Source organism: Anolis carolinensis, chromosome 4 (assembly GCF_035594765.1).
Source record: "Anolis carolinensis isolate JA03-04 chromosome 4, rAnoCar3.1.pri, whole genome shotgun sequence".
Classification (NCBI taxonomy): Eukaryota; Metazoa; Chordata; class Lepidosauria; order Squamata; family Dactyloidae; genus Anolis; species Anolis carolinensis.
The window spans coordinates 70,475,850-70,502,199 of NC_085844.1; the positions used below are offsets into that span (position 1 = coordinate 70,475,850).

Below are 26,350 nucleotides of genomic sequence, written 5' to 3' on the forward strand. Positions count from 1 at the left end.
AAATTTGGTCCAGGTCCATTATTGTGGGTGTCACAGTTCTCTGCCTTGATGCAGGGTGAACTACCACCACGTTGAGTCAGTCCCCCAAACGCCTCCAGTATGTTCAGTTGCTGATCAATTCCACTCTGTTTGCTGTGCACCATAGAAAAGGTAGGAAAGGGTTATGGGAGAGGCAGTGGGTGGGATCATGCAAATTCTACACCAATAGAAAGAGTAAGAAACACCAAGATGTTTGTGATGGAGGAAACACATAAAATCTAGGATTAAATTGTCCCCATATGAAAGCATTCACTTGAGTGGTGGGCAGTATTGTGTTTATGGAGGATATTGACAGGGATTGGCAGTTCTTGAACATGTTCACAGTGTTCTCTATAACCTGCAATGTCATTGGAGAGAGGGCTTTTGGTGGCTTTTCATAGATAGGGGTCATAGTTGTCTGTGGATGTGGGAGTCTGTCTGTAAGTTTGAGCCCCAGACATATACATAAATACATGGTTACATACTTTCTGATAAATTTCATAAATTCTGTTAAAAGTAGAATTACAACTGAAGCATGAAACCAAATGCAATTAAAACCGCAAGTTTTAAAAAAATAGCATTTGACTAGTTGGTTGTTGTGATAATAAAATGACAGGATGCCTCAGTTTAGAAATGTGATAAATAAGTAAATAAATTAAAGGCATAATCCTGTGATGAAGTCATATAATCCAATTAGTTAGAATGAACCTGTGCTAGGATATGTGGCTAAAAACTTAATTCTTAGCTTTATACGGATCTATTACTGAAACATTAATCCTGTTGATATGTTCAGTTTTAGTTGCAATTGAAATGCCATACATGAATTGACAGTATACATAATCAGCTAATATCACAGGGAATTGTGCTCTTGAATATAAGCCTGTTACATATATAGTGGTGACAATAAAAGAAGTAATATGGCAATGTAAGAAAGTTTTTGTAATTTGTGTTCTTTTTGTCTTTCAAATTTTTAGCTTATGTTCCTGAGGAAGAATTGAAAGCAGCAGAAATTGATGAAGACAGCGTGGAGGATGATGGGCTACCCCTGGACATCCAGGAAACAGAGTACACGTGCAATGATGAAACAGAGATCAAAGAGGCTCAGAGTTACCAGAACTCCCCTGTCAGCACAGCAACAAACCAAGATGCAGGTTACGGCTCGCCATTTAGTGAAAACAGTGACCAACTGGCTCTTTTCAAAAGCACTTCCTCCAAAGAAGAGAAGGAAGATCCGTGCTTGGACAATGCTTCCTACCCACAGGACAGCTTGTCACAAATAAAAGCTGTATATGCAAATTTATTATCAGAGTCTTGCTGGTCCAGTTTAGCCTTGGATTTAAAGAAATCTAAAAGTAATGAAAACAGTCAAAAGGAAAATACCACTGACAGCAACAGCCCTAATAACAACACCCCAAGTACATGCACCAATACCAACGCTAGTACCACTACAAGTATCAGTAGTACTAGCAGCAGTAATAGCGGTGGCTCAGGTTATGACTGGCATCAAGCAGCATTGGCCAAAACTCTGCAACAGACCTCATACGGACTTCTCCCAGAACCTAGTCTATTCAGCACAGTGCAGCTTTATCGACAAAACAATAAATTGTATGGTTCTGTGTTTACTGGTGCCAGTAAGTTTCGGTGCAAAGACTGCAGTGGAGCATATGACACACTGGTGGAGCTCACAGTGCACATGAATGAAACTGGACATTACCGAGATGACAACCGAGATAAAGAAGCTGAAAAAACCAAACGGTGGTCGAAACCCAGAAAACGATCACTTATGGAAATGGAAGGCAAAGAGGATGCCCAGAAAGTGCTGAAGTGCATGTACTGTGGCCATTCTTTTGAATCCTTGCAGGACTTGAGTGTCCATATGATCAAAACAAAGCATTACCAGAAAGTGCCTCTGAAGGAGCCAGTACCAGCCATCACCAAACTGGTGCCTTCTACCAAAAAGCGAGCACTTCAGGACTTAGCTTCACCTTGCTCACCTGAGCCAACAGTAGTCACTTCGGAGTCCTCACTTAGTGAGGCTGCAAAGGATCAGAAAATCGCCAACCCCTATGTGACTCCAAACAACCGCTATGGCTATCAAAATGGTGCTAGCTACACTTGGCAGTTTGAGGCCCGCAAAGCCCAAATTCTAAAATGCATGGAATGTGGCAGTTCTCATGACACTTTGCAGCAGCTGACTGCTCACATGATGGTCACAGGACATTTTTTGAAGGTCACTAATTCTGCCTCCAAAAAAGGAAAGCAGCTCGTACTCGATCCTGTGGTAGAAGAAAAGATACAGTCTATACCTTTACCACCCACCACCCATACTAGATTACCAGTTGCAAATGTAAAAAAGCAGCCTGATTCCCCTGCTGGATCTACAACATCTGAAGAAAAGAAGGAGCCAGAAAAGGAAAAAGTAGTTGTTGCTGAAACAGAGAGAAAAATTAAAGAAGAGAATGAGGACTCTTCTGAAAAATTTGAAGCAACAACGGTGTATCAGTACCTCAGAGAAGAAGATCTAGATGAAAGTCCTAAAGGTGGGATAGATATCTTGAAGTCTCTGGAAAATACAGTGACAACAGCTATAAGCAAGGCTCAGAATGGGGCCCCATCTTGGGGAGGGTACCCCAGTATCCACGCAGCGTACCAACTTCCAGGGACTGTTAAATCCAGCCAGCCAGCTGTGCAGAGTGTTCAGATGCAGCCATCTTATGCGAGCAGTGTAAAATCACTGTCTTCAGAACACAGTGCACTGATCCATTCACCAGGCAATCTGACACCTCCGCCTCACAAAAGCAACGTCTCTGCGATGGAAGAGCTAGTGGAGAAAGTCACAGGCAAAATCAGTATCAAAAAAGAAGAAAAAACTGTGGAGAAAGAGAAATGTTCTCCAGTCAAGCCATTGTCACCTGCTGCTAAGGAGAACAAAGACTTCCCTAAATCAGAGGAACCCAAGCAGCAGCCACAGCCACCGCCACCAACACAAAAAAAGAGTCCTGAAACAGAGGTTCAGAAAGTCAAAAAGGATGGTCCAGCAGATTCTCCTGCACTTAATGGTACTGAGCCACCTAAAACAAAAGTCACCAATGGCTGTAATAATTTGGGTATCATCACAGACCATTCGCCTGAGCCATCTTTCATTAACCCCTTAAGCGCTTTACAGTCCATTATGAATACCCACTTAGGTAAGGTTTCTAATCCTGCAAGTCCTTCTTTGGATCCATTGGCCATGTTGTATAAAATTAGCAACAGTATGTTGGACAAACCCATTTACCCAACAACTCCGGCCAAGCAAGCTGATGCAATTGACAGGTATTACTATGAAAACAGTGACCAGCCTATTGATTTAACCAAGTCCAAAAACAAGCCTCTGGTTTCCAGTGTGACTGATTCTGTCTCATCTCCTCTAAGGGAAAGTGCCCTCATGGATATTTCTGACATGGTGAAGAACCTCACAGGGCGTTTGACTCCCAAGTCTTCAACTCCATCTTCTGTTTCAGAAAAATCTGATGCAGATGGAAGTAGCTTTGAGGAAGCTCTGGATGAACTGTCCCCAGTACACAAGAGGAAAGGTAGACAATCTAACTGGAACCCTCAGCATCTTCTGATCCTTCAAGCCCAGTTTGCTTCAAGCTTGAGGGAGACTCCTGAAGGCAAATACATTATGTCGGACCTAGGCCCTCAGGAGCGGGTACATATCTCTAAGTTTACTGGTCTTTCCATGACCACAATTAGCCACTGGCTGGCCAATGTGAAATATCAATTAAGAAGGACAGGTGGAACTAAGTTTTTAAAGAATTTGGATACAGGTCATCCTGTTTTCTTTTGCAATGATTGTGCCTCTCAATTCAGGACTGCTTCTACATACATAAGTCACTTGGAGACACATTTAGGTTTTAGTTTAAAGGACCTGTCCAAATTGCCACTAAATCAGATTCAAGAACAGCAGAATGTTTCAAAAGTCCTCTCAAATAAGACTTTAGGCACACTTGGAATTGCTGAGGAGGACTCAGGTTCTACATTCCAGTGTAAGCTGTGTAACCGAACTTTTGCAAGCAAGCACGCAGTAAAGCTGCACCTTAGTAAAACACATGGCAAGTCTCCTGAGGACCATCTGATCTATGTTACTGAGTTAGAAAAACATTAGTGTCCAGGTAAGCAGCCAGGTATGCAAGTGACCACAGGAACATTGCACTAAACTTCTTCATAGTACTGCACTAGGCCTGACCTGAGCCTCTGAAATCAGTCTTACTTTTGTTGCTGAACTGCCTATCTGGACCTTGGTTTTTCTTACATACATTTTGTAGTTATATTTATATGCTCTTTGTCTGATATGTGCATGTTTTTTTAAACCCTCTTTTCTTTCCTTTCCTTTTTCTGTGAGTCAAAGTCTGACCTTTATTTTCAACATCTGTCCTTGATGTTAACCTATCTTTTGTAGAATATAGTGGGAGACACTATTGAGAGACGTTAATTTAGCCGTAAAGAAAGGCACAAAGAACAATAACAAAAAGACATCCTAAAATTACAAAGTTGCCATGACAATAAAGGTCACAGAATCCCGTAGTGTCAGTTTTTAACCCTTTGAGGATAGTAATAGCATTTCTGTGCCTTTCCCAAAAGAAGATTTTAAAGGCATTTTATCCTAATAGAGCTGGGTCAAAAACAAAATATACATGTAATATTTTTTAAAATGTCAGAAAAGACTTTAAAACACATTCTGATTGTGAAGAATTGGTGCAAGCAGCTCTTTAACAATGATGAAAATCTATTAAGTGCTCAAGGGGTTAGAAAACCATAACTACGTTAAAAAATAGAAATAACCCATATTTCCACAATGCCCAAACCCTCAGATGCTGAAAATTGCCATGTGGTTGGCAAAAAAAGTATGCAAGTTATTTAAAATATGTAAAAATGCTATTTCTTTTTCCTGTAAAATATTGCAGTTTATAATTATTTACAAATGTAAGCTTTGGTACAAGCTGACCTTTCTATAGTGTGCTGCACTGGTACATGAAAATGAAACAAATGAAAAATGAGGCAAGTGTTGGATTCAGTTCCTTGTAAATTGCCAGCATCAGCATAGAAAAAAAAGTACATGTTACATATTGTACCATTTTAAACTGTTCAACTTCCTTTCTACCTTCTGGCTGTTTGCTTTCTCTTTTAACTTTTTATATTGTCATTTTATATTCAATTTCTGTGTATATAATGTAAAACCACACTTTTTTGAATAAAATTTAGTTCCTGCAGCTTGAGTTAAATAGAGAAATTTTACTGGCACCTGCATCTTCCCAGATGCATGTACTCAAAGGAACTATCTGACAAAATAAATAAATAAAAATAAAGCGAGCAATGCACTATGAATTATACATTTTGATGTTTTATCATTAATATTGTACAGTACATTTTTGGTCCACACAATTAAATCCACTGTTTTCTCAAGTGTAAAATAAATCCACAAGAAGTTCTTGATTTATGTATATTGTGATGTCATTACTTTGCCTTGAGGTCTTCATTACAGAAGTGAGAGGTTTCAGCACGAGAGAATGCTTGAAATCATTTGTGTATTTTAATATGCTGTATTCTGTTGCTTATGTATTAGTAATACCTCAAGCCATTATTGCAATGGCTTACAGATGCTGATATACAAAATTAGGAACCACTGTGCCCATTAGAAATGAGCATTTGTTTCATATCTGAAATGTAACTTTTGTCTCTGAAAGTTCATGTAACTGCTGGCTTTTTTTTTAGCTGTATGAAAGCCAATAACAGATACCCAGTGGTTTAGCCAGATGCCATTTGTAAAGATGACTAGTTGCCCCATTGCATTCCTTCTAAAGGAATGCCATAGCATATCTACACTAATTCATTATCCAGTAAAGGAGAGGTGTGTACAAATCAACTTGTAGTGGCTGATTTGGATTAATGCTGCTTAACAAGGCACTGAACCACTTTAACAAAAGCCATGGGTTGCTCCAACATTCTGAGACAGAACTGGCCAGAACGGTTTACATGGCCATGCTATATTTCTCAGACTTGGACAGCCTCCCTCCCTATCCTGCTCCCATTCTTGTTGCCATAGCAGCCAGTGGGTACAACATGGTTAGTTTATGTCCCTCATAGGCTGGAGTCATGCCAGCCAGGGTACAAGGGCGATCAGAGAACGAAGGAAGGGAAGTAGGGGCGATTCCTCCTCTCCCCTTTCATATGTTGCTTAGGCATCCTGGCCAATGTCACTCCTGCTGGCGAATGACGGACACTAGCCACATTGTGCTCACCAGCTGCCGCAACAAGGAGAAAAGAAGGATGGCCAGGACTCCCTCCTGCCTCCACAATGTCTGTGTGTGGGAAGGGGGTGGTCAAAATCATCCCGGGGCAATCTGGCATTCACCACTAGATCAGCCCTGGGATAAAGGGTCTATGTAGTGTCAACCCTTAGCCTCCCTGTAGCTCATTTCATATTAAAAGAGAGATGTCCGCCACAATTCTTGTAATTTTTCACCCTCTCGGAAAAGGTCTTCTTTGGATATTTATCTTTGGTCTACTGCTTAGTATTCAAGGCAGCAGCAAGTGACTTATCCATAAGTCCCGTGCCATACTTCAGTTTGGATTGCTGGGTCATCTGATTTCTAACTATTAATTTAGAGCCAGTAGTTCAGAGTCAGATAATCAGGGACTCTTCTCACATTACCCTTGCTTCTCCTATGTCTGTATGAAAGGCCATATATATAACTAGCTCTATGAAGCTACTAAATTGAATTTTTCTCCAAACTGGCTGCTCATGTAGCTAGCACTTGTATTTAAACATGGGACTATACAGGAGCCTTTGCATTTAAGAAAAGAAAAGCATTGTATGAGAAGTAGCCTGGAGAATCTGATTCTTCTAGGTTTTTTTTATCTGCTGAGAATGCCCTAGTTATGTGGCCCACTTCAGGGCTTGTTGATAAAGTAGATTTGAAAAAAGCAGGTTTAGCAGTTCCTAAAGGTGCATGATTTAGTTAAGTTTCACTACAGAGAAAACTTTTAGGCTCCTTTGCCCCAGGCCATGTACATTTCTGCTTACATCTTTGGGTTGCCTAGTTCAGCATAGTATAAAATTATGTAGTATCTTTTCCCAAAAAAGAGAGTTAAACTCCCTGTCACATGGTTGTGGTGGTGTATTCTGTGAGTGCATATATTACATCACAATTAGTTTTTAGAATTAATTGGATAGGTTCTGGCTTCACACAAATGTAGGATTATTATTCACTGCTCCATCTCAGACAATACACACAGAGAAATAGTGCTGGTGTATTGTTTTGGCATGTATGTTTTCTGAGATTGCTTCTAACATTAACTTAGGATCCTCAAATGGTATGCTAACAGAGGCACCAAGGAGGTTGCACCAAGACTCTAACTGCAGATTACACTTTCTCTAGCCTTGCTTTGAGAATACAGGTAGGGAAGCATCTAAAATGTGACAGTTCTCTGTTGCATAGCTAAAAAGGTACCATATTTTTGGAGTCAAACTGGACAGGACTGGAACTCCAAGTGTGCTTTGCCTATTGGGGAGAAAAACCCAGTCCAGAATGCAAAGACAGCATGAGGGAAAATGATTTTGTCTTTCCCTTTTACAGAGTTTTTCAGCTGATGTTTCACTGAATTTATTTACTATTTATTTACTATTTTTCTGTGGCTCGAAGCGGACTCAGGTATTTGCCTTATTTGTATATTTTCCTAATTGGGAAAATTTACAGAAAAAGGAATGTTCCTATAATGTGATTCTCACCAGGAAATGAAAGCATCATGTGTGGGAGGGCTAAACATCAGGTGCCAAAATCCTAATCAAAGACCCTGCACAGTTATAGCACAATGGTTCCACCTTAACAGTCCTGGCTCCATCTACAGAACCCTGAAGACTGTAGTTTGATGAAGCATTAGAGTTCTCTGGCTAAGAACTATAAATACCCTTCCCTAAATAGCAAATCTCAGTATCCCACAGGATGTTGCCATTGTAATTAAAGTTGAATCAATAATGCTACAACTGTATAGTGTGAAAAGGTCTCTGGTTATACTATCACCTTCTGCCCCTATGGTTGCTGCTTGTAAAAGAATCAGGTGTTCCTGTCTTAAATCGCATGCTTCTGTTTTATGGATGTTATATTAAATATATTTTGAAATATGTGTTTAAAAATTGCCTGTTGATGCCAAGAAGGTTGATTCAGTGTCTGTGGATGGAAAACTGAGAAGCCCAATTCACACAAACAGTAGATCCTAGTTCCTCTAGTTACGCATGACTTCAGGATGGTGGAAGAGGGCCACATTGTTAAAATCTTCCTCAAAAGAAAAGTAATGATAGTACATTAAAATGAACATAGAGGGAATCTAGGGTCAAATTATCTCTTCTCTCAGAAATCTAATTTTCCTGCTGGTACTCTGTGTATTTGTATGTGATTTCAGTTCAAAGAACTACAGTCCAAAAGAGATTTACAATTTCAATTGTGTGAATTAAAACAAATTTACCACTATAATCAAATGGCCACAAGTTAGAAAGGCACAATATAACTTACTTGTGAAGAACTGTATACAATTTCTCTCTTTTCACCAAGACAGCTATTGTACTCTCAACTCCCAATAGTGAGTCATCACTTTTCCTAGATTTCCTATACCATGTGGCTGGTACAGTATGAGCCCTATATCCACGGAGTATATGCTTCTGAACATACAGTGGAAATAGGAGACAGTGGATCCTGGAGGACCTGGAGAAGTACTGAAGTTACCAAATCCTCCAAGGCAACTCTATTGATAACTTCTATCAGAAAGCTTACCATAGAATCACCTGGAGAACATAGCAAACTTGTAGAGAGAACACATTTTGTCAGACATCGGTAAGTGAAACCTCAGATACCGATCCCAAGTCTATGGTGGTTGTATTGTATATACTCTTATTTAGTGACCAGTGATGAAAGAGAGGGAAGGGAGGGAGAGAAGGAAGGCAGGAAGGCAACACAATGGTTCTCCCTTCTGTTCTTGCAGCTGTGATGCCCCTCTGAGGTTTTGACATTAGTTCTTACTTAGATTACAAGAAGACAGAGGTGTACTTTTTAAATATTACATTTTGAAGCAAAGCTGATGCTATCACATCAGGTGTTTCCCTTAATCTTTATTTCTGTTCTGTTCAATGCAGATGTCACTTAGAATGTAAAAGTGAGCTGTCAGGGCCTTCAGTGTTCAGTGCTATGAGTGCAGTGACAATTAATGCATGTGAAAGCCAAGCATACACTATCCATTACACAGTTTGCAAAGACATTCACTAGAAGCACCTCTGAGAAACTTGTTTTTCTGGTATTACATGCATGACTAGGATGGAGAAATAGGTGCAGCATGGTTTTAAATGTATTTACTATTTTATTTTTATTTATAATTGGATCCAATAATACATTGGAATACATATTATTATAAGACACGAATTAAGCTATTTGGTGCTTGATGAAGGATCACAAAACAATTTTCCTTAAAGATCTGCTTCTTAGCCAAGTCACAAGCATGTTTTGACAAAATACATACTTTCTGAAACCATGGAAAAGATATGCAGATATATATAAATGTTGTGGACTGCATGCAATTAATCAAGTTCAAATTGTTTGGAAAGATCATTTTGCCGGAATAAAAAAAGGCAAGCCCAGATTCTTTGACCATTACTAATACTTAACTGAGCATATCTCCCTACTTCTGCATTTAAGATCCCCATTTGCAAACACCTTCTGGGGAAAGACCGTTGGTTTGTTGATGTTCCTTTCAATTACATGGGATTTAAATTGTTGAGTATGCATTCACTTGAGCATTTAGCAGCAATATTTTACTAAGTGAAGATAGATTGCTGTTAGCCTTGATACAGAGTATAAATAACAACAGTCATTTCACTAATAATAAATTGTTTCAAAAGAGGAAAACAAAAAGTAATATCTAAAATGAAAAGCCACATATTTATATTATTTAGATTTATTCTCAAGATAGTATTTAGTTTCCTCTACTGGTTTCATGATAGCGAATTCCTGATTGGCTCTATCTGAAATGCATATACCACTTGTGTAAGGGTACGAAACAGTTGTACAGGTCGAGTATCTCTTATCTGGAATTCTGAAATCTGAAGTAATCCAAAATCATCCACATGGGTGAGTAACACCTTTGCGTTGTGATGGTTCATTGTACACAGACTTTATCTTGTGCACAACATTATTAAAATATTGTATAAAATTATCTTCATCTTATGTCTATAAGATACATGGTATGACCCCCCCCCCCTGCAAATCTGCGGGGATACATTTCCTGAGTTTCATATGAAACGGTGAAAAATTACAAACTATTCTTTTCAATACAAAAACAATGGAGGTAGTGTAAAATGGGTGCAGTTTGTACGGGGTGGTGGATAAAGTGAGTAAGTCAGATCATCGATAAGTGAAACAATGTGTATCCGTTCCATGGGTCGCCCTTTATATGACAGATAAATAAATTTCGTGTTTAGACATGTATTTTGGAATACCATGGGTCCTATCCCCAAAATATCTCAATATGAAAATACACTAAGCACTTCTGGTCCCAAGCATTTCAGATAAGGGATAGTATTCAACCCATATACTGTGTTTTTAAGCAATTAAAACATCTAGATATTTATTTCACTTCAATGACTGGATCCTTATGCCTTTTAAGACCCAAAGGTTCATATGGAAAAAGAAAAACTTTTGAGGTAATGTAAATTATTTCTCTATTTTAGTCTTCACATAACATTCTACATAATAACTTTAAAAGTTTTGTTTATTTTAATCCAGGCTTGTAAATATGACTACAGGGTATTTAATTCCAGGTTAAATCATTGCATGGGATAAATTATAACTGAAATACAGTGTGCTTTGGCCTAATTCAAATCTCTTTAAAGTTGCCCTCGAAATGCTAGATGTAGAGAGAGTTCTCAACACTAGGTGACCTTGTTATCTTAAAGGGTATTTAATAGTTCTGCAAAATCTAAAGGAAGTAGAATTTTTATTTTTATTTTAACTAGAACATTTGCAAGCCTACATTCTTTCATTTTAAGGAATCCAGATGAACTGAGTGAGGCATTCTATCTCTGATTAATCGATATAATGGAAAATACAGAAATGTTATTGTTTGGTAGGCATAGATTCTTTAGGTTTGCTTTATTTTGTTTTATTTTAACAGCACAACACAAAAGAGATCCATGTAGTACAGTTTAGAAATTTAATATTCTAACTTTGGGCCCTTCCACACAGTCATATAACCCAAAATATCAAGGCAGATTATCCACAGTATCTGCTTTGAACTGGGTTATCTGAGTCCACACTGCCATATAACCCAGTTCAAAGCAGATAATGTGGGATTTTATACAGTTGTTTGGAAAGGGGCCTTTATTTCCTTTATGTTCAACAATAACCAATGGGAGAATATTTTATTAAACCGGGATTAAATTACATATTGGTGTGCACATGTATATTCTTGCTAGTTATTTCTACATATCTTCAGAAGGATAGGTTTTCTTGATAACAGCACTTCTGTTTGAAAATGACCTGCATGAACTTTTCAAGCCAGTCATGAAGAAAGGAACCTGGAAGTGCCTCAAGGTTGGTGTATACACAGTAAGGCTCTATCTTTATTCTTTTAAAAAATTAGCATTCATTGTATCTCTTTCCTTTCAAGAATGGTGCAAGCTACTTTTTGCTGCCAACACATCTTTCAGGGTTGATGTTTGACCAGCCAACAATCTGAGCAAGCATGATTTCAGTTTATCTCCTTTGGCCTACATTTTGTATTGTTTTTTCCTTGGTATCTCATAGGCAGTATATTTCAGAAATGTTTTTGTGGGCCTCTGGTGATCAGAGAGTCTAACAGTTACTTATGAGAATTGCAGGTGATTCTGTGGCCCCATCTGCACAGCCATATAATCCATATTCTGAATCCAGATTATCTGCTTTGAGCTGGATCAGAAACTGGATTATATGGCAGTGTAAATCCAGCCTGTGTTGAAATACAGGATGGGCCAAAAGTCACAAAGGGGTTTCAATATGTTTCCATTTACAGTATCATAGCATCATTCAAGGATCCCCCAGTGGTGCAGTGGATTAAACTGCTGAGCTGCTGAACTTGCTGTTCGAAAGGTTGGTGGTTCGAATCTGTGGAGCGGGGTGAGCTCCTGCTGTTAGCCCCAACTTCTGCCAACTTAGCAGTTCGAAAACATGCAAATGTGAGTAGTTCAATAGGTACCGCTCCAGTGGTAAGGCAACAGCACTCCATACAGTCATACCGGCCACATGACCTTGGAAGCGTCTACGGACAACACCCGCTCTTTGGCATAGAAATGGAGATGAGCACCACATCCTAGAATCGAACATGACTGGACTTGATGTCAGGGGGAAACCTTTACATTTACCTAGCATCATTTACTATACAGTATGTGTATGTATGTATGTATATATGTGTGTGTGTATATATATATATATATATATATATATATATATATATATAGGTAATGAAATTTCGGCCTAGGACAAAACAACAAAACTACACATCCCAGAAACACTAAACTTGGCAGCACAACCCCTCATCCATGCCTCTACGTTCATACAACAAAAAGAAAAGAAAAATAAAATCCTAATTAGAGGGAGAGGAATAATTGTTTTTATCCAATTGCTGCCAGTTAAAAGGCTAAGCTCCGCCCACTTGGTCTCCTAGCAACCCAAGCAGCCCAGGAGACAGGCAGAGTTAGGCCTCATTTAGGCCTCTTCCACACTGCCTATAAAATACAGATTATCTGATTTGAACTGGATTATATGGCAGTGTAGACTCAAGGCCCTTCCACACAGCTATATAACCCATTTATAATCTTATATTATCTGCTTTGAACTGGATTATCTTGACTCCACACTGCCATATAATCCACTTCAGTGTGCAGTCGGACCCAACTGGACTTAATGTCAGGAGAAAACCTTTACCCTTTACCTTAACTACCACCAATTCCTCAATACTTTATTTCCCATAACACCATACTTCGCCACAGCAACGTGTGGCCGGGCACAGCTAGTATATATATAAAATATATGAAGTAAGATTATATTTCATAACATGTAAAATCTTTTAAACATTTTTTTCAAAAGGTTATTACAGCATCAGATGCCTTTGTGAGAAGTGTTTTCTATAGGAAACTCCATATTCTCCAGTGTGATAACATACTAATCAATAATCTGTTAAATATGATGGGTTGACCAAACTCATTCGAAGGGCCCTTCCACACAGCCATATAACCTAGAATATCAAGGTAGATAATCCACAATATCTGCTTTGAACTGGGTTATCAGAGTCCAAGTGGAAGTATCCCAGTGCGATGCAGAAGAAACATGACTTGAGGCTTCCCTTCTATTATTTCCTCCATTTAAAAGAAAAGAGAGTGCCATCTATAGATGAATGTGTACATCTATTATACTTTAAAAGGATTTGAAAACTTCAGCTAGTTCAAAATGTAACACTCGGGTTATGGATTGACTCTGATGTGACTAGGATATGTCATTGCAAAAAAAAAAAGCATAACATAAAGTAAATAATAAAATAGTAGCATCCATGCCATTCACACACATTGATATACTGGGTTTTGGTTCTATTTTTAAGATAGAAGATACTACAAGCTTTAATGTGCACACACATGGATTGAACATATCTTTGTTCTGGGAAAATATCTTTTGCATTGCTGAAACAGAATGCAAGACTGCAGATACAGGAAGTTGTTCCTTTCTCTCAGCTATACACACAAAGAATGAGCTTTTTGTCCTTCTCGAAAATTTGCTTCCCACCCTTTGCTCCACCCCAGAGTGAGTCCAATGATCTCCAACCCTGAAGTGAGTTGGCCACAGTGTAAGCCCATGTGGAAGGGGTTGTCCTTTGTGTTTCCAGCTAAAACCTGGCACAAACACTCCAGAGAGCACACAGACAGACTTGCTTGCCCACATTTTCTTCTGCCATTCTTTCTCTCTGATTATTCAGCTAAATGTAACATGAACATTTTTCTTTAAGCCCTGGTTAGATTTGGTTTGTCACTGTGAGGTTCCAACGTGTAACATCTTATTTGTTGTCATGGAAGCACAGTTACAAGCTCAATGTCACAAAAAAGCCATCTTCCAACGAAACAATGAGAATTGGCAGAGCAACTCAGCAAGTCACCATCCTTCTGTAGTTTCTAAGGAGGGTGGGGGAATGGGCATTTTGAGAGGAAAAACGTTCTCTATTTTTAACGCTTCAGGTGGTTTCCTTCAGCTACAGCAGCTTTCCACTGCAGCAAACACATGGTGGTGCCATAGAGGAAGTAGATCTTGCAATATGACAAAAGTGCGGCATTTTGCATATTGTGTGTTTTTAAAGAGAAAATATTATTCAGTATTATCTCTTGCTATATAAAATGATTCACATCTCTAGCAAAGGACTCAGTGGGTTATACAGAAATCTACAAGATGTCTGTTGTGAAAAAACTGGCAAATCCTTATCTTCTTAAACAAAAAATGCAAAAGTTATACAGTACTTGAATAAATCTTCACAATATAATGTAGTAGAGTTTGCATTTTAAGAGATCGCCAAAGACTCTGAAAATGTATAGCCTGGATGAGGATGATGGAAAATGTGTTGTATTTTTGTCCTGTGTATGCAAGGTCCAACACCTGATTATGTCCAGAAGAGGATGTCCAAGTTGGTCAAAGATTTTGAAACCAAAGTCTATCAGTACAACCCTTAATTTAGTCATCTGGACTTTTAGGGAGAATTCAGGCTTTATTTGCTCTAGGATCCATTGATTTGTCTTTTTAGCAGTCTTTTCCAGCATCACATTTCAAATGTTGATTTTCTTCCTATCAGCTTTCTTCACTGTTCATCTTTCACTACCATATAGAAATGGGAAATATGATTGCATAAACAATAATAACTTTAGTGTTCAATGTGATATCTTTATACTTCACCATTTTGCCTAGTTCCTTCCTAGCAGCCCTTCCTAGTCCTAGGCTCCATTTACATGGACTCAAAATTTGATTTGACATGCCAGACACAGGATCAGGCTCAAATGGATTCTGCACAGGGACATTCTCAGCTACTCTAGATGTCCCCCTTTGCCATCCCATTAGAAATCAAAATAAAAGGGATAATCTTGGGACATAATGATTTAGTGCAGTGGTTCTCAATCTGTGGGTCCCCAGATGTTTTGGCCTTCAACTCCCAGAAATCTTAACAGCTGGTAAACTAGCTGGAATTTCTTGGAGTTGTAGGCCAAAACACCTGGGGACCCACAGGTTGAGAACCACTGGTTTAGAGGGAGCTACCAGATATTATCCAATGTATTTGCCCACTTTTATTTCTATTTCTACTCAGACATTGCAGAGATATGCATTTCTTTTAGGCAAGAAAAATAGATGCCTATTATAAATATGCACAACAAAGACTCACCTACATTTATGTAATATTATATCTGTTTCTTAAAGTGTTTTGTTACTGGGTTGCTGTTAGTCTTTGGGCGAAATGTCAGGAGAGAACGCTTCAGGAACATGTCCATACAGCCCGAAAGACTCACAGCAACCCATTGATTCCAGCCATGAAAGCCGGATGGAAATTGGTTGCTGTGAGTGTTTTGTTACTTCTCTAAGATGGCAAAATTGCTAAGGACACTGGAGGGGTTCCTTAAAAGGAGGCGGTGAGGGGGTGGGGAATAAAAGAAATGTGGCAGTATCTTTTAGACTAACTGGGTTTTTTTTATTATTATTTTAGCAAGAGCTTTCATGGAAAAGTGGACTCTTGATATCCACTAGGGTTGGGTTCCAGGAACCCCACCCCATTTTTGGATACCAACCTATCCAAACCATAGGTTCCAATCTATATAACGAGGTAGGAAAGTGGTATATAAAAAGGAAAAATCAAGATTTACTTTTTTGAATATAATTTTCTGTGTGCAAAAATTGTGGAATAGGAAGGCTGACTGTGTAAACTCACTTCTTCAAATGCAGTACAAATTGATAATAGATGTCAGGTAGAAAGCATAACTATACAGTGATGAGAAAGTGATGGAATGCAATAGGACTCTGAAAGATGCAAATGATGACCCTTTCCCTAAATGTTCAAAGGGCTGAATAATGTGAATGTAATTTAAAAGTCTTTCATATCTTTACAGTGATCAGTTAGTGTTGGTATGTGAAAGCCCTAAATTGGTTTCCCTGGGTTCTTTTTGAGAGGATTCGTTTTGTTATATGTGCAGTAGCCTGGACTCTTGTAGTAATATATATAGCATGCGATGAAGTTATTGTATTTGTTCATACCTTTGCTAATGCATTGGAATGTGTGGAAATACAGTCGGCCCTCCTTATCTACAGATTCTACATATTCAACTACACATAGCTTGAAAGTATTTTTTAAATCTGATTTTGGCATCTCATGTAAGGGACACCATTTTACTTTGCCACTATATTTAATAGGAGATGAGCATCCATGGACTTTGGTATTGAGGCCATGGGGGAACCAAACTGCAGTGGATACTAGGCCCACTGTAATTCAATTCAGCCATTTCGTTTTCTGGCATTCCTTTGTAATTTCCTTGTTCAAAGACTGTAGCCTGTAAATCCCTTATTGTATGTCCAGAAATGTGGAAATGTTTTGCAACTGATTTACAGAATGGACTTCTAGTTAGTCCAGCTTTTAAATCATGTCCTGATTGAAGGGCACTGCTAGTTTCCTGTGGATTTTATTGCAATAGAAACAGTCTAAAGAAAAAGTGAGGGCAGCAGACTCAGTGTAGTCCTTTTAGGGTTAAAGATCCTTAAGCTTTAAAGAGAATATATAAAAGAAAATTTTCTTTCTGAAATAATTTATGGAAATGCCGTGCTCCCTTTGAAGGTTCCATGTCACTGCATAGCACTACGCAATGTTCTCTTTCTTCACCTGTCAGGCAAGGACCACCTCGAAGAGTCTCACTACTGATTACTAGTTAATTGTCATTAATAAGTGACAACTGACATTATGGGGGCTTAATGCAGAGAGAACAGAAAAGAGCCACAGATATTCTAATGAGCTGACTCCTACGTGCCCTCTATTGTTGTCGAAAATGAGGAGCTGTCGTCATTGTTCAAGAGATGGGCTTCAATTGCTCTGGAAAAAAATTCTTTTAATTTCTTTATGCATAGATAATTCCTGGTGCTCTCTCTCTTTCTTGCACTCCTTATCTCTCACCCATTTTGTCTCATATACATACAACGAGCTTTACACATGCACACATAAATGCACATTGCTACTTCTATTTCTAGGAATATTCTTATAATAACACTTACTAATTATATTAATCTAGTACAAACCTAATACATTGCTATGAAAAAAGATCTGCAGGAAATTCTGGGTGGGTGGATGCGTTCGAGCAGTGGACAGATAAGTAGGTAAAGACAGACAGACAGAAACAAGATAGATAGAAATATGATAGATATACATAGATACAGACACATAAATAGACAGAATAAAATATTTAATATAGAACATCAATATTTTAAAATCATAATCAGGAGAGGGGTGAAAACTGTACCAAGAATAGATGGAAAGCTAAAAACAGTTACCAAGACTGCAGCTTTGGACTCAAAAGTGATGGAGAGATGAGATGCTTGGCCCACTATGAAAGATCACAGCAGTTTCTTAAGGGAAAACCTTCTTTCATGTGTTTCTCCAACAATCACTTTAAAATATCATCAGATGCTTATCTGTCAACCTACTTCTGTATAAAGCCATAAAATTAAGCTTCCTTTGAAACCAGTGTAAACTAATGAGTTGCTTATAACTTGAGAATTTTCTATGTGGTACAGTATGTAATTCCTGTTAATGGTCATAGGTATTAGTCAAGGGAGAGCCAGTGCGGTGTACTAATCTGCATGTTGGACTATGACTTTGGAAACCAGGATTTGAATCCTTGCTCAGCCATGAAAACCTATTGAGTGATCTTAGGTAAGGCACACTCAGAGGAAGGCCAAGGCAGTCCTCTGAACAAATCTTGCCAAATAGAAAGATTCACCTTTTTGTTGTTGTTGTTTATTCAATTAGTCGCTTCCAACTCTTTGTGACCTCATGGACCAGCCCATGCCAGAGCGCTCTGTTGGCCGTTGCCACCCCCAGCTCCTTCAAGGTCAAGCCAGTCACTTCAAGGATACCATCCTGCCATCTTGCCCTTGGTTGGCCCCTCTTCCTTTTTCCTTCCATTTTCCCCAGCATCATCTTCTCCAAGCTTTCCTGTCTTCTCATTATGTGGTCAAAGTACTTCATCTTTGTTTCTAATATCCTTCCCTCCAGTGAGCAGCCAGGCATTATTTCCTGGAGTATAGACCGATTTGATCTTCTTGTGGTCCAAGGCACTCTCGGAATTTTCCTTCAACACCATAGTTCAAAATAGTCTATCTTCCTTCGCTCAGCCTTCCTTATGTTTCAGCTCTCACATCCATAGGTTACTATGGGGAATACCATTGCTTTAACTATGTGGACCTTCGTTGCCAGTGTGATGTCTCTACCCTTCACTATTTTATCGAAATTGGTCATTGCTCTCCTCCCAAGAAGTAAACGTCTTCTGATTTCCTGGCTGCAGTCTGCGTCTGCAGTAATCATTGTCCCTAGAAATATAAAGTCTGTCACTGCCTCCACGTTTCTCTCTGTATTTGTCAATTATCAATCAGTCTGGTTGCAATAATCTTGTTTTTTATGTTTAACTACAAGTCAGCTTTTGCACTTTCTTCTTTCACCATGGTTATAAGGATCCTCAGTTCCTCCTCACTTTCAGCCATCAAAGTGGTAACATATGCATATCTGAGGTTGTTAATGTTTTTTCCCAGCAATTTTAACTCCAGCCTTGGATTCATCAAGCCCCGCCTGTCGCATGATGTGTTCTGCATACAAGTTGAATAGCTAGGGTGACAGGATACAGCCCTGCCATACTCCTTTCCCAATCTTAAACCCTTATGATGTTCCATGGTCTGTTCTTACTGTTGCTACTTGGTTGTTATACAGATTCCTCAGGAGACAGACAAGGTGACTTGGTGTCCCCAGGCCACCAAGAACTTGCCACAATTAGGGTGGCCATAAGTCAGAAATGACTTAAAGGTGCGCAACAAAGACAAGCCAAGGATCTGCTTCTTTTATCAGTCACTTTTCAGTTGCCTGGAACCAGTTCAGATGTTTACTTTGTGTTTGTATTATCATTATCATGTTAAGAAAATTGTGCTAATTAGTGTTGTCTGAAAGTTTTCCTATGTATTTATTGGACTGTTGTACGGGCTTATAAGGAAGCCTGGAGAGTAAAATTACTTCAGGTTTTCCCCATTTAAACAAACACAAAGAAACATGATACATTTTAATTGGTGGCCAAATTAAATTATAATGGCTACATTCTTATGGTCCCTGTGAAGGTAGATTGTGGGGGTTATAGGCTACTTTGAATCTCCTCTTCTCAAATTGGAGAGAGAGGATCAACCTTGGGGGGAAAGAACCAACCCTACAAATATATTTCTGGTTTTTTAGAAGCATCAGTCGTATTTTTATTTCTATTGGACCTTCAGTATCAGTTGAAAGGAAGACGAGGGAACTGACAGTTTAATATTTGGATTTGCAAGCTTGGATCTATAGTGGAGTAGCTGCCTTAGAAAGCTTAGAGTATTTTTGGGGATCCATTTCACTCTGCATATTCTTTTTTATTTTTAAATTATTGTCATCTGGCTGATGGTACAGGGTGACAAAGACAAGGACAAACAGAATGAGAGATAACTTTTATCCTAGAGCTGTGGCTGTGTTGAACTCCATGGTTTCGCATTGATGTGGCATTGGGTAGAGGGGTAGATGTGTTGTTTTGTGGTGTCTGCTGGGAAAGGCATTTAATTTCTTTATGCAATAGCACAAATAGCACAGTAAACCTATTCTATTGTGTTCTATTCTATTCTATTATATTCTGATGGACTGCAATTCCCAGTAGCCCTAGCTGGCATAGCTGGGAGTTGCAGTCAGATATTTCAAGGGCCACATGTTTTCCACTCTGATCTGTAGCTTTCCTATTCCCCTAATGCAGTGGTTCTCAACCTGGGGTCCCCAGATTTTTTGGCTGTGAACTCCCAGAAATCTTAACAGCTGATAAATTGACTGGGATTTCTGGGAGTTGTAGGCCAAAAACATCTGGGGACCCCAGGTTGAGAACCACTTCCCTAATGCATCACCTGAATTAGCATTGAGAAGCTTGAGTTCATCTTGGGTTGGAAAGTTGGGTCTGTCTTAAGCATTACCCCACAGTTAGAAGAAGCAGGCCTCCTCCTTGACTCCCACATTTCCTTGCTCTTTCTGGAAGAAGTAACCACCACATTTGAAGTCAGATCTGATGCGGAAGTTAAGGGTTCAAAGACTTATTATGGAAAGAAAGTTATATCAACTAGAAAAAAAGAATTGTAACTGAAGATTTTGCAGTTATATCATATATAAAGTATGGGGGGAAATGAGAATATGGAATTTATGTTGGTAGAACAATTTCAAGACACATGGTGTTTGCACTACATGCTTCATTTTTTGAAAAACCACTTTGAATGGTTTATTTCATAAGGGCCACCCCTGAGCTAATCCCTACTGATTTGGATGACCCTCTCTATCTCTTATTTTAAAGGATTCTGACACACAGAGTTATACAGAACATAATGGATGTCCCTCTGTTCTATACTTTACGTTATCCTGGGCACAGTAGTGCCAACATATTGCTTCTTTTGGAAACATTCATCTGGCCAGCCTAGAGCACCTGCCATGATTAGGATGGTTGGGCAATTTTAATGGAGCCCTTTATCAATACAAAAGCACTTGCTGGTAACTAGACTGCAGTCGGGATCCTACCATGCATTGCTTATCATAAAATGGGTAAATGTATAGAAAGCCAAGCTTACTGTGCACTACTTGGATCTGATTCATATACACCTAAGTAGATGGCTACATGAAATGGAACCAGAGGGAAGCAACTCTACAGGACAAAAACCTTGGTGTGATTTTACTTAACTTACAAACTGAATAGTAAACCCTTTGTAGAAACATCCTGGCACTATAGGTATCTCCATCTTGTTGGCTTTCATGGATCTCTTGAATAAGCATAGTCGACATAGTGCTGTATAGATACAAATTCACATATGCACAGAGATCTCATCACAGAGATCATTTCATTGTGAAGTGATGGCTTGCATAGGTAAAATGTCCATGATTGTTCAAAAAACAGGCACACTTTTATCTCCCTTGCTATCACTTTTATATTGGCCAAGGGGGATGGTGGGACCCAATAAACTAGGTCCAACTCATTCAGGTTTATCTCTCAAATATTCAACTCTTCAGCATTTGCAGCTGAATGATTGAATTACTAATATAGCAAAATAATGCTTTTGGGTTTTTTTTTAAAAAGAAAAGTGTTTACAAATAATATTAAAATAGGGAGAGAATGTTAGAATACTATTTTTGTTCTTACTTTGTACTACTGTTTTGAGTATTCTTTGTGATACGCTATATTTAAAGACAGTGGGCTAGAGCCAGATTTAATCCAAACATGACTAAATCTGTAGTGTGTTAGGATGGCAGCCTTAAACTAGCTTGATTCATAATGTGTGGGGAGCAGACTCATAGAAATGGATGGGATTTTAATTAGCTATTATTAATTTAAAATCTACTGATTTCATTAAGCCTACTCCAGTATGACTAAACTTGGCGCCAACTCAGTTTTTGGTTTGGTTTGGTAGGTAGTTTCCTTCGTATTTATGTCTAGTGAGATTGCCTCATATGATGCAGAAAGGTTTTAACCTTTTCACCCTGAAAATAAAAGAGAGAGAGAACATTATTTTAAAAACGCTTTTTACTTATATTGATGTGGATTTTAGGAGGGGGGTTACTAGCCAGGGAAGATTTAAACCACATCACATATAGTGATCCAAATCCAAATTGGGACTCTATGAACTTATATCAAACTAAGCAAACACAACTTCATACAATTGGTGTAACATGTAGTTCTGCAAATAGAAGAAGGCTTGCCATTAGATCTGACACAATATATTTCAATAAATGCTATTAATATTGCCTGTGGACCTGCTACTTGGAGAACTGAAAGTCGCTCAATACAAGAGATAGTATTACAAGTTTTTTTTAAAAGCAGGTGATATTTTCTGGGAGTAAACACAAAATAACGTGAAGGGGAAACCCTTTTTTATTACAGATATTATAATTAGTAATACTAATTAGTGTTTATTCAACAGTGGTACTCAATGCCACAATAAAAATCCAGCAAATATAGAGCTAAGATCTATTTATTAGATATCTGAGAAAGGCAATTTGTTCATCCAGTTAACTTATTGCTGTACCATGGATGCATGGCCCTCCAACTCCTATTGGACAGAGACTATCATAATTCTGGTCAACATAGCCAATACAGTCAGGCCTCTGTGTCCATGAGTTCTGCACCCATGGATTCAACCAACCAAAATATAAAATTGATTAAAAAATAAAATCCAAAAAGCACACCTTGATATTGCCATATGTCAAGCACTAGACTGATGTGTAGCCCACCCACCCCTCGTTTGAGCTGTTCAGCATTTATATAAGGGATGTCATTTTACTACACCAATGTATATAATGGGGCTTGAGCATCCATGGATTTTAACATCTAAGGACAATCCCAGAAACAAAGCCCAGTGAATATTATATTCCACATAAATAAGGAATGTGTGAATTTAAGTCAAACAAGAAAGACTGAATGTTTCCCACCACAGCTGTACCATCAAGTGATATTCTACAATGAATTTTCTGGTTACTGCAGTTTATTAAATTAATTTTAAATCTTTGCTTGAAATGCAATGAGGAAAAAACAGTGCTCAACATTGTAAGTGACCCAGACTATTTTCTCCTCTGATTATTTCACGATGTGTGTGTATATGTATGTGTCTATGTACACATGCATACACACACATAAACATGAACACATATTCTTACAAATATCATAGATATAGAATTCTGGAATTATCTAGCTTCCTTTACAGATAGCAGAAATGTTTGTCCACAGCAAGACAGAGACTCTCTGAATTGTTATGCAAAAACAAATTAGCTCTTCTATGCTTCAGAGACATTTATGTTGTCTCTTTTTCTCATGTGTTTCTGGCTGTTTGCTCTTATTCAACAACACTGCCCAGTCTCTTTGTTTTAAAATGAATGCTAGTTATTTTACTTTTGACTGGAGCTGTCTGGTAGCTTGGAATGTACTTCCAGCCAACATCTTAAGTAAGACAATGCATTTAAATATATATTTGTCTTTCCATTAGAAAGTTCTTTAAAATGCAGACATGAGGCCTGCTGTAGTGTTGCCGAGGCAAGTAAAAGCACTTCCCGTAAAAGTTCTCAAAGTCATGAATCACTTCATAAATTCAGAACGAGGTACTTCCCATTATGAGGAATTATTTTCTCACTTCAGAGAAACAACAACTGTCCATGTACAGTATGCACTCATCCTGGAAACCAGCCAAAAGCAGAACAAGCTGCTCCTTCCAGGAACCTGGCCCTGTTACAAATGAAAGACACGGGTGTGTTCACAACAGTCCAGGAACAAATTGTGTAGTGCCAACAACTGATATTCCTGGGTGGCAAATAAAACAATGGCCCATATTGTCATCATTTTCTTTAGGTGGTTCATGCTATGATTTGCCTAGCATTGTGAGCCACTAACTATTAAAGGAGATTGGACAAATCATGGATGACATCAGTGGCTGCTAGCCATTGTAACTGTGTCTTTGAAAACCAATTGCTGATGAACATGAGCAAGCGGTCCTATTGTGTTCATGTTCTATTATTCCAGGAGTTTCTTTTTGTGGAACTGATCCAGCACAGCTCTGCTTATGTTATGTCTAGGTCCAGCAGTTGAAGAAAGCTCCCCCATCCATCCCAAATGATGAAGTTCTGGCCTTCTTGAGGAAACAAGAACAGGCAGGTTCCGCTCCATTGTGCCTAGACCCTGCAGCTGAGCAAATACTGGCTCCATTCTAGCTGCAACTGCTTTAGCCTTGGAAGGAGAAGAGAGCAGTCAGCATCTGTTGGACTCTATCCCTTTAACCACCGAGATTGTATTTTCCTTGTGTGCTGTGTCTTTTTAGATTATAAACAGGAGGATAGGGAACTGTCATATCAACAACCATAAACTATAAAGCACAATTTACACTAATGATGCTATATAAAAGGACGACCACAACAATGATGATGACATTCTTAACCTCACAATTTCTAGAAAACACATGATATAAATAAAAGCGTCTTGAAGATAATTTACTTCTTTACAATACAGTGAGTTCCTGTTTTAATATGCTTGCCTACTCTGGGCCATGAAAACCAGATACCAGTACTACTAGCTGTTGTGTATCTTCAAGTTGTTTCTGACTTATAACAGTCTTAAAATGAACCTAACATGGGATTTCTTGGCAAGATTTCTTCAGAAGTGGTTTACTCATACCTCCCTCTGAAATTGAGGGTGGTTCCAGACAGGTCTTTAATGTAGGATTTTAAAAACCCGATTGGACCCACATTACAGTCAATACACCAGCCCAACACCCACTCTTTCCTTGGCGGGGGGTGGGGTTCTGAAACAAAAGACCCCCCCCCCCAGAAAAGCCTCAAAAAGAGAAAAAAAATTTCCCCAGCCAGCATTTCCTTCTGTCCCCTTCTCCTGGCACATCATTTCTATGTGCCAGGAGAGGGCCGGCAACAGGTAAATGTCAGTCGGGTAAGTTATTTTCTCTTTTTAAGTTTTTTTCTGGGTAGTTTGGGTAGGGCAGTAGAGCCCTCTAAGATATGCCAGGTTGAATCAGCCTGGAAAATCCAAAAGGGCTGTCTAGACTTGTATTTGTATGAATTTTATATGTTGTATGCCGCTTTGAATCCCACCCACAGGAGAAAAGCGAGATAGAAATGAAATAACAACAACAACAACAACAACAACAATCTGCCCCCTCAGACATCCAGGACTTCTGAGGGGGCAGTCCCGACAGTGGCCATACTTGATTAGACCCGAGTCTTCCAAGAAAACTTGGGTTTAATCTAGTATCAAATTTATTTACTTTTACCTGAGGAGTCATTTGGACACTTCATGTAAAAGTGTAGCACTCAGACATTTTAGGTGCTGTATAGATGCACCCTGAGTAAATATGACATCCCCAGGGTTTCCATGACCAAGCAGATACTCAAACACAGGTCTCCAGTGACACAGTCCAATGCTCAAACCAGTATGCTGTGCTGGTTCTTATTACCATTAGTATAAATGTTAGTTTTTATTTATTTGAGTGTGTTAAAGCACTGAGCTGCTGAACTTGTGGACCGAAAGGTCTCAGGTTCAAACCACAGGAGAGTCGTGAGCGGCTGCTGTTAGCTCCAGCTTCTGCCAACCTAGGACTTCGAAAACATGCCAATGTGAGTAGATCAATAGGTACCGCTACGGCGGGAAGGTAACGGAGGTGTCTATGGACAACACCGGCTCTTCGGCTTAGAAATGGAGATGAGCACCAACCCCCAGAGTCATACATGACTGGACTTAATGTCAGGGGAAAACCTTTACCTTTTAACCTTTATTTATTTATTTGTTTATTTATTTATTTATTTATTTATTTATTATCATCTCACATGTCCCTAAGGTGGATTACAAAATTAAAACAGATCACATCTAAAAAAAATCACATCATATACAAGTTCAAAATATAATTAAAGTAGGGATGGAAGTACACCAAATTTGCCCAACTCTGGATTAAATCTGCGGTTCCCAGCCAATGAAGAAATTTATGCAAGAAGACAAACAGAACTTCAAAAGTTCCAATAACTTTTTGGCACACAAAATTCAAAACTGCATTACAAACAATTCTCTATAGCAGTGGTTCTCACCCTGTGGGTCCCCAGATGTTTTGGCCTTCAGTTTCCAGAAATCCTAACAGCTGGTAAACTGGCTGGGATTTCATAGAATCATAGAATCATAGAATAGTAGAGCTGGAAGAGACCACATGGGCCATCCAGTCCAACCCCCTGCTAAGAAGCAGGAAATCGCATTCAAAGCACCCCCGACAGATGGCCATCCAGCCTCTGTTTAAAAGCCTCCAAAGAAGGAGCCTCTACCACGGTACGGGGGAGAGAGTTCCACTGTCGAACAGCTCTCACAGTGAGGAAGTTCTTCCTGATGTTCAGGTGGAATCTCCTTTCCTGTAGTTTGAAGCCATTGTTCCGCGTCCTAGTCTGCAGGGCCGCAGAAAACAAGCTTGCTCCCTCC

The 26,350-nt window shown here is 38.9% G+C and overlaps 1 protein-coding gene across 2 annotated transcripts in view; it reads left to right on the forward strand.

The window, feature by feature from the left end:
• The window catches only part of tshz1 (teashirt zinc finger homeobox 1), a 100,193-nt gene extending 94,693 nt beyond the window's left edge, over positions 1–5,500 (forward strand). For both annotated transcript variants that reach the window (XM_062980602.1, XM_008108744.3), the window contains one exon: positions 993–5,500. In XM_062980602.1, coding sequence (XP_062836672.1) covers positions 993–4,168 — 3,176 coding nt within the window. In that variant the 3' untranslated portion in view covers positions 4,169–5,500. The remainder of the gene's footprint in view (positions 1–992) is intronic.
• Positions 5,501–26,350: the final 20,850 nt, after the last annotated feature.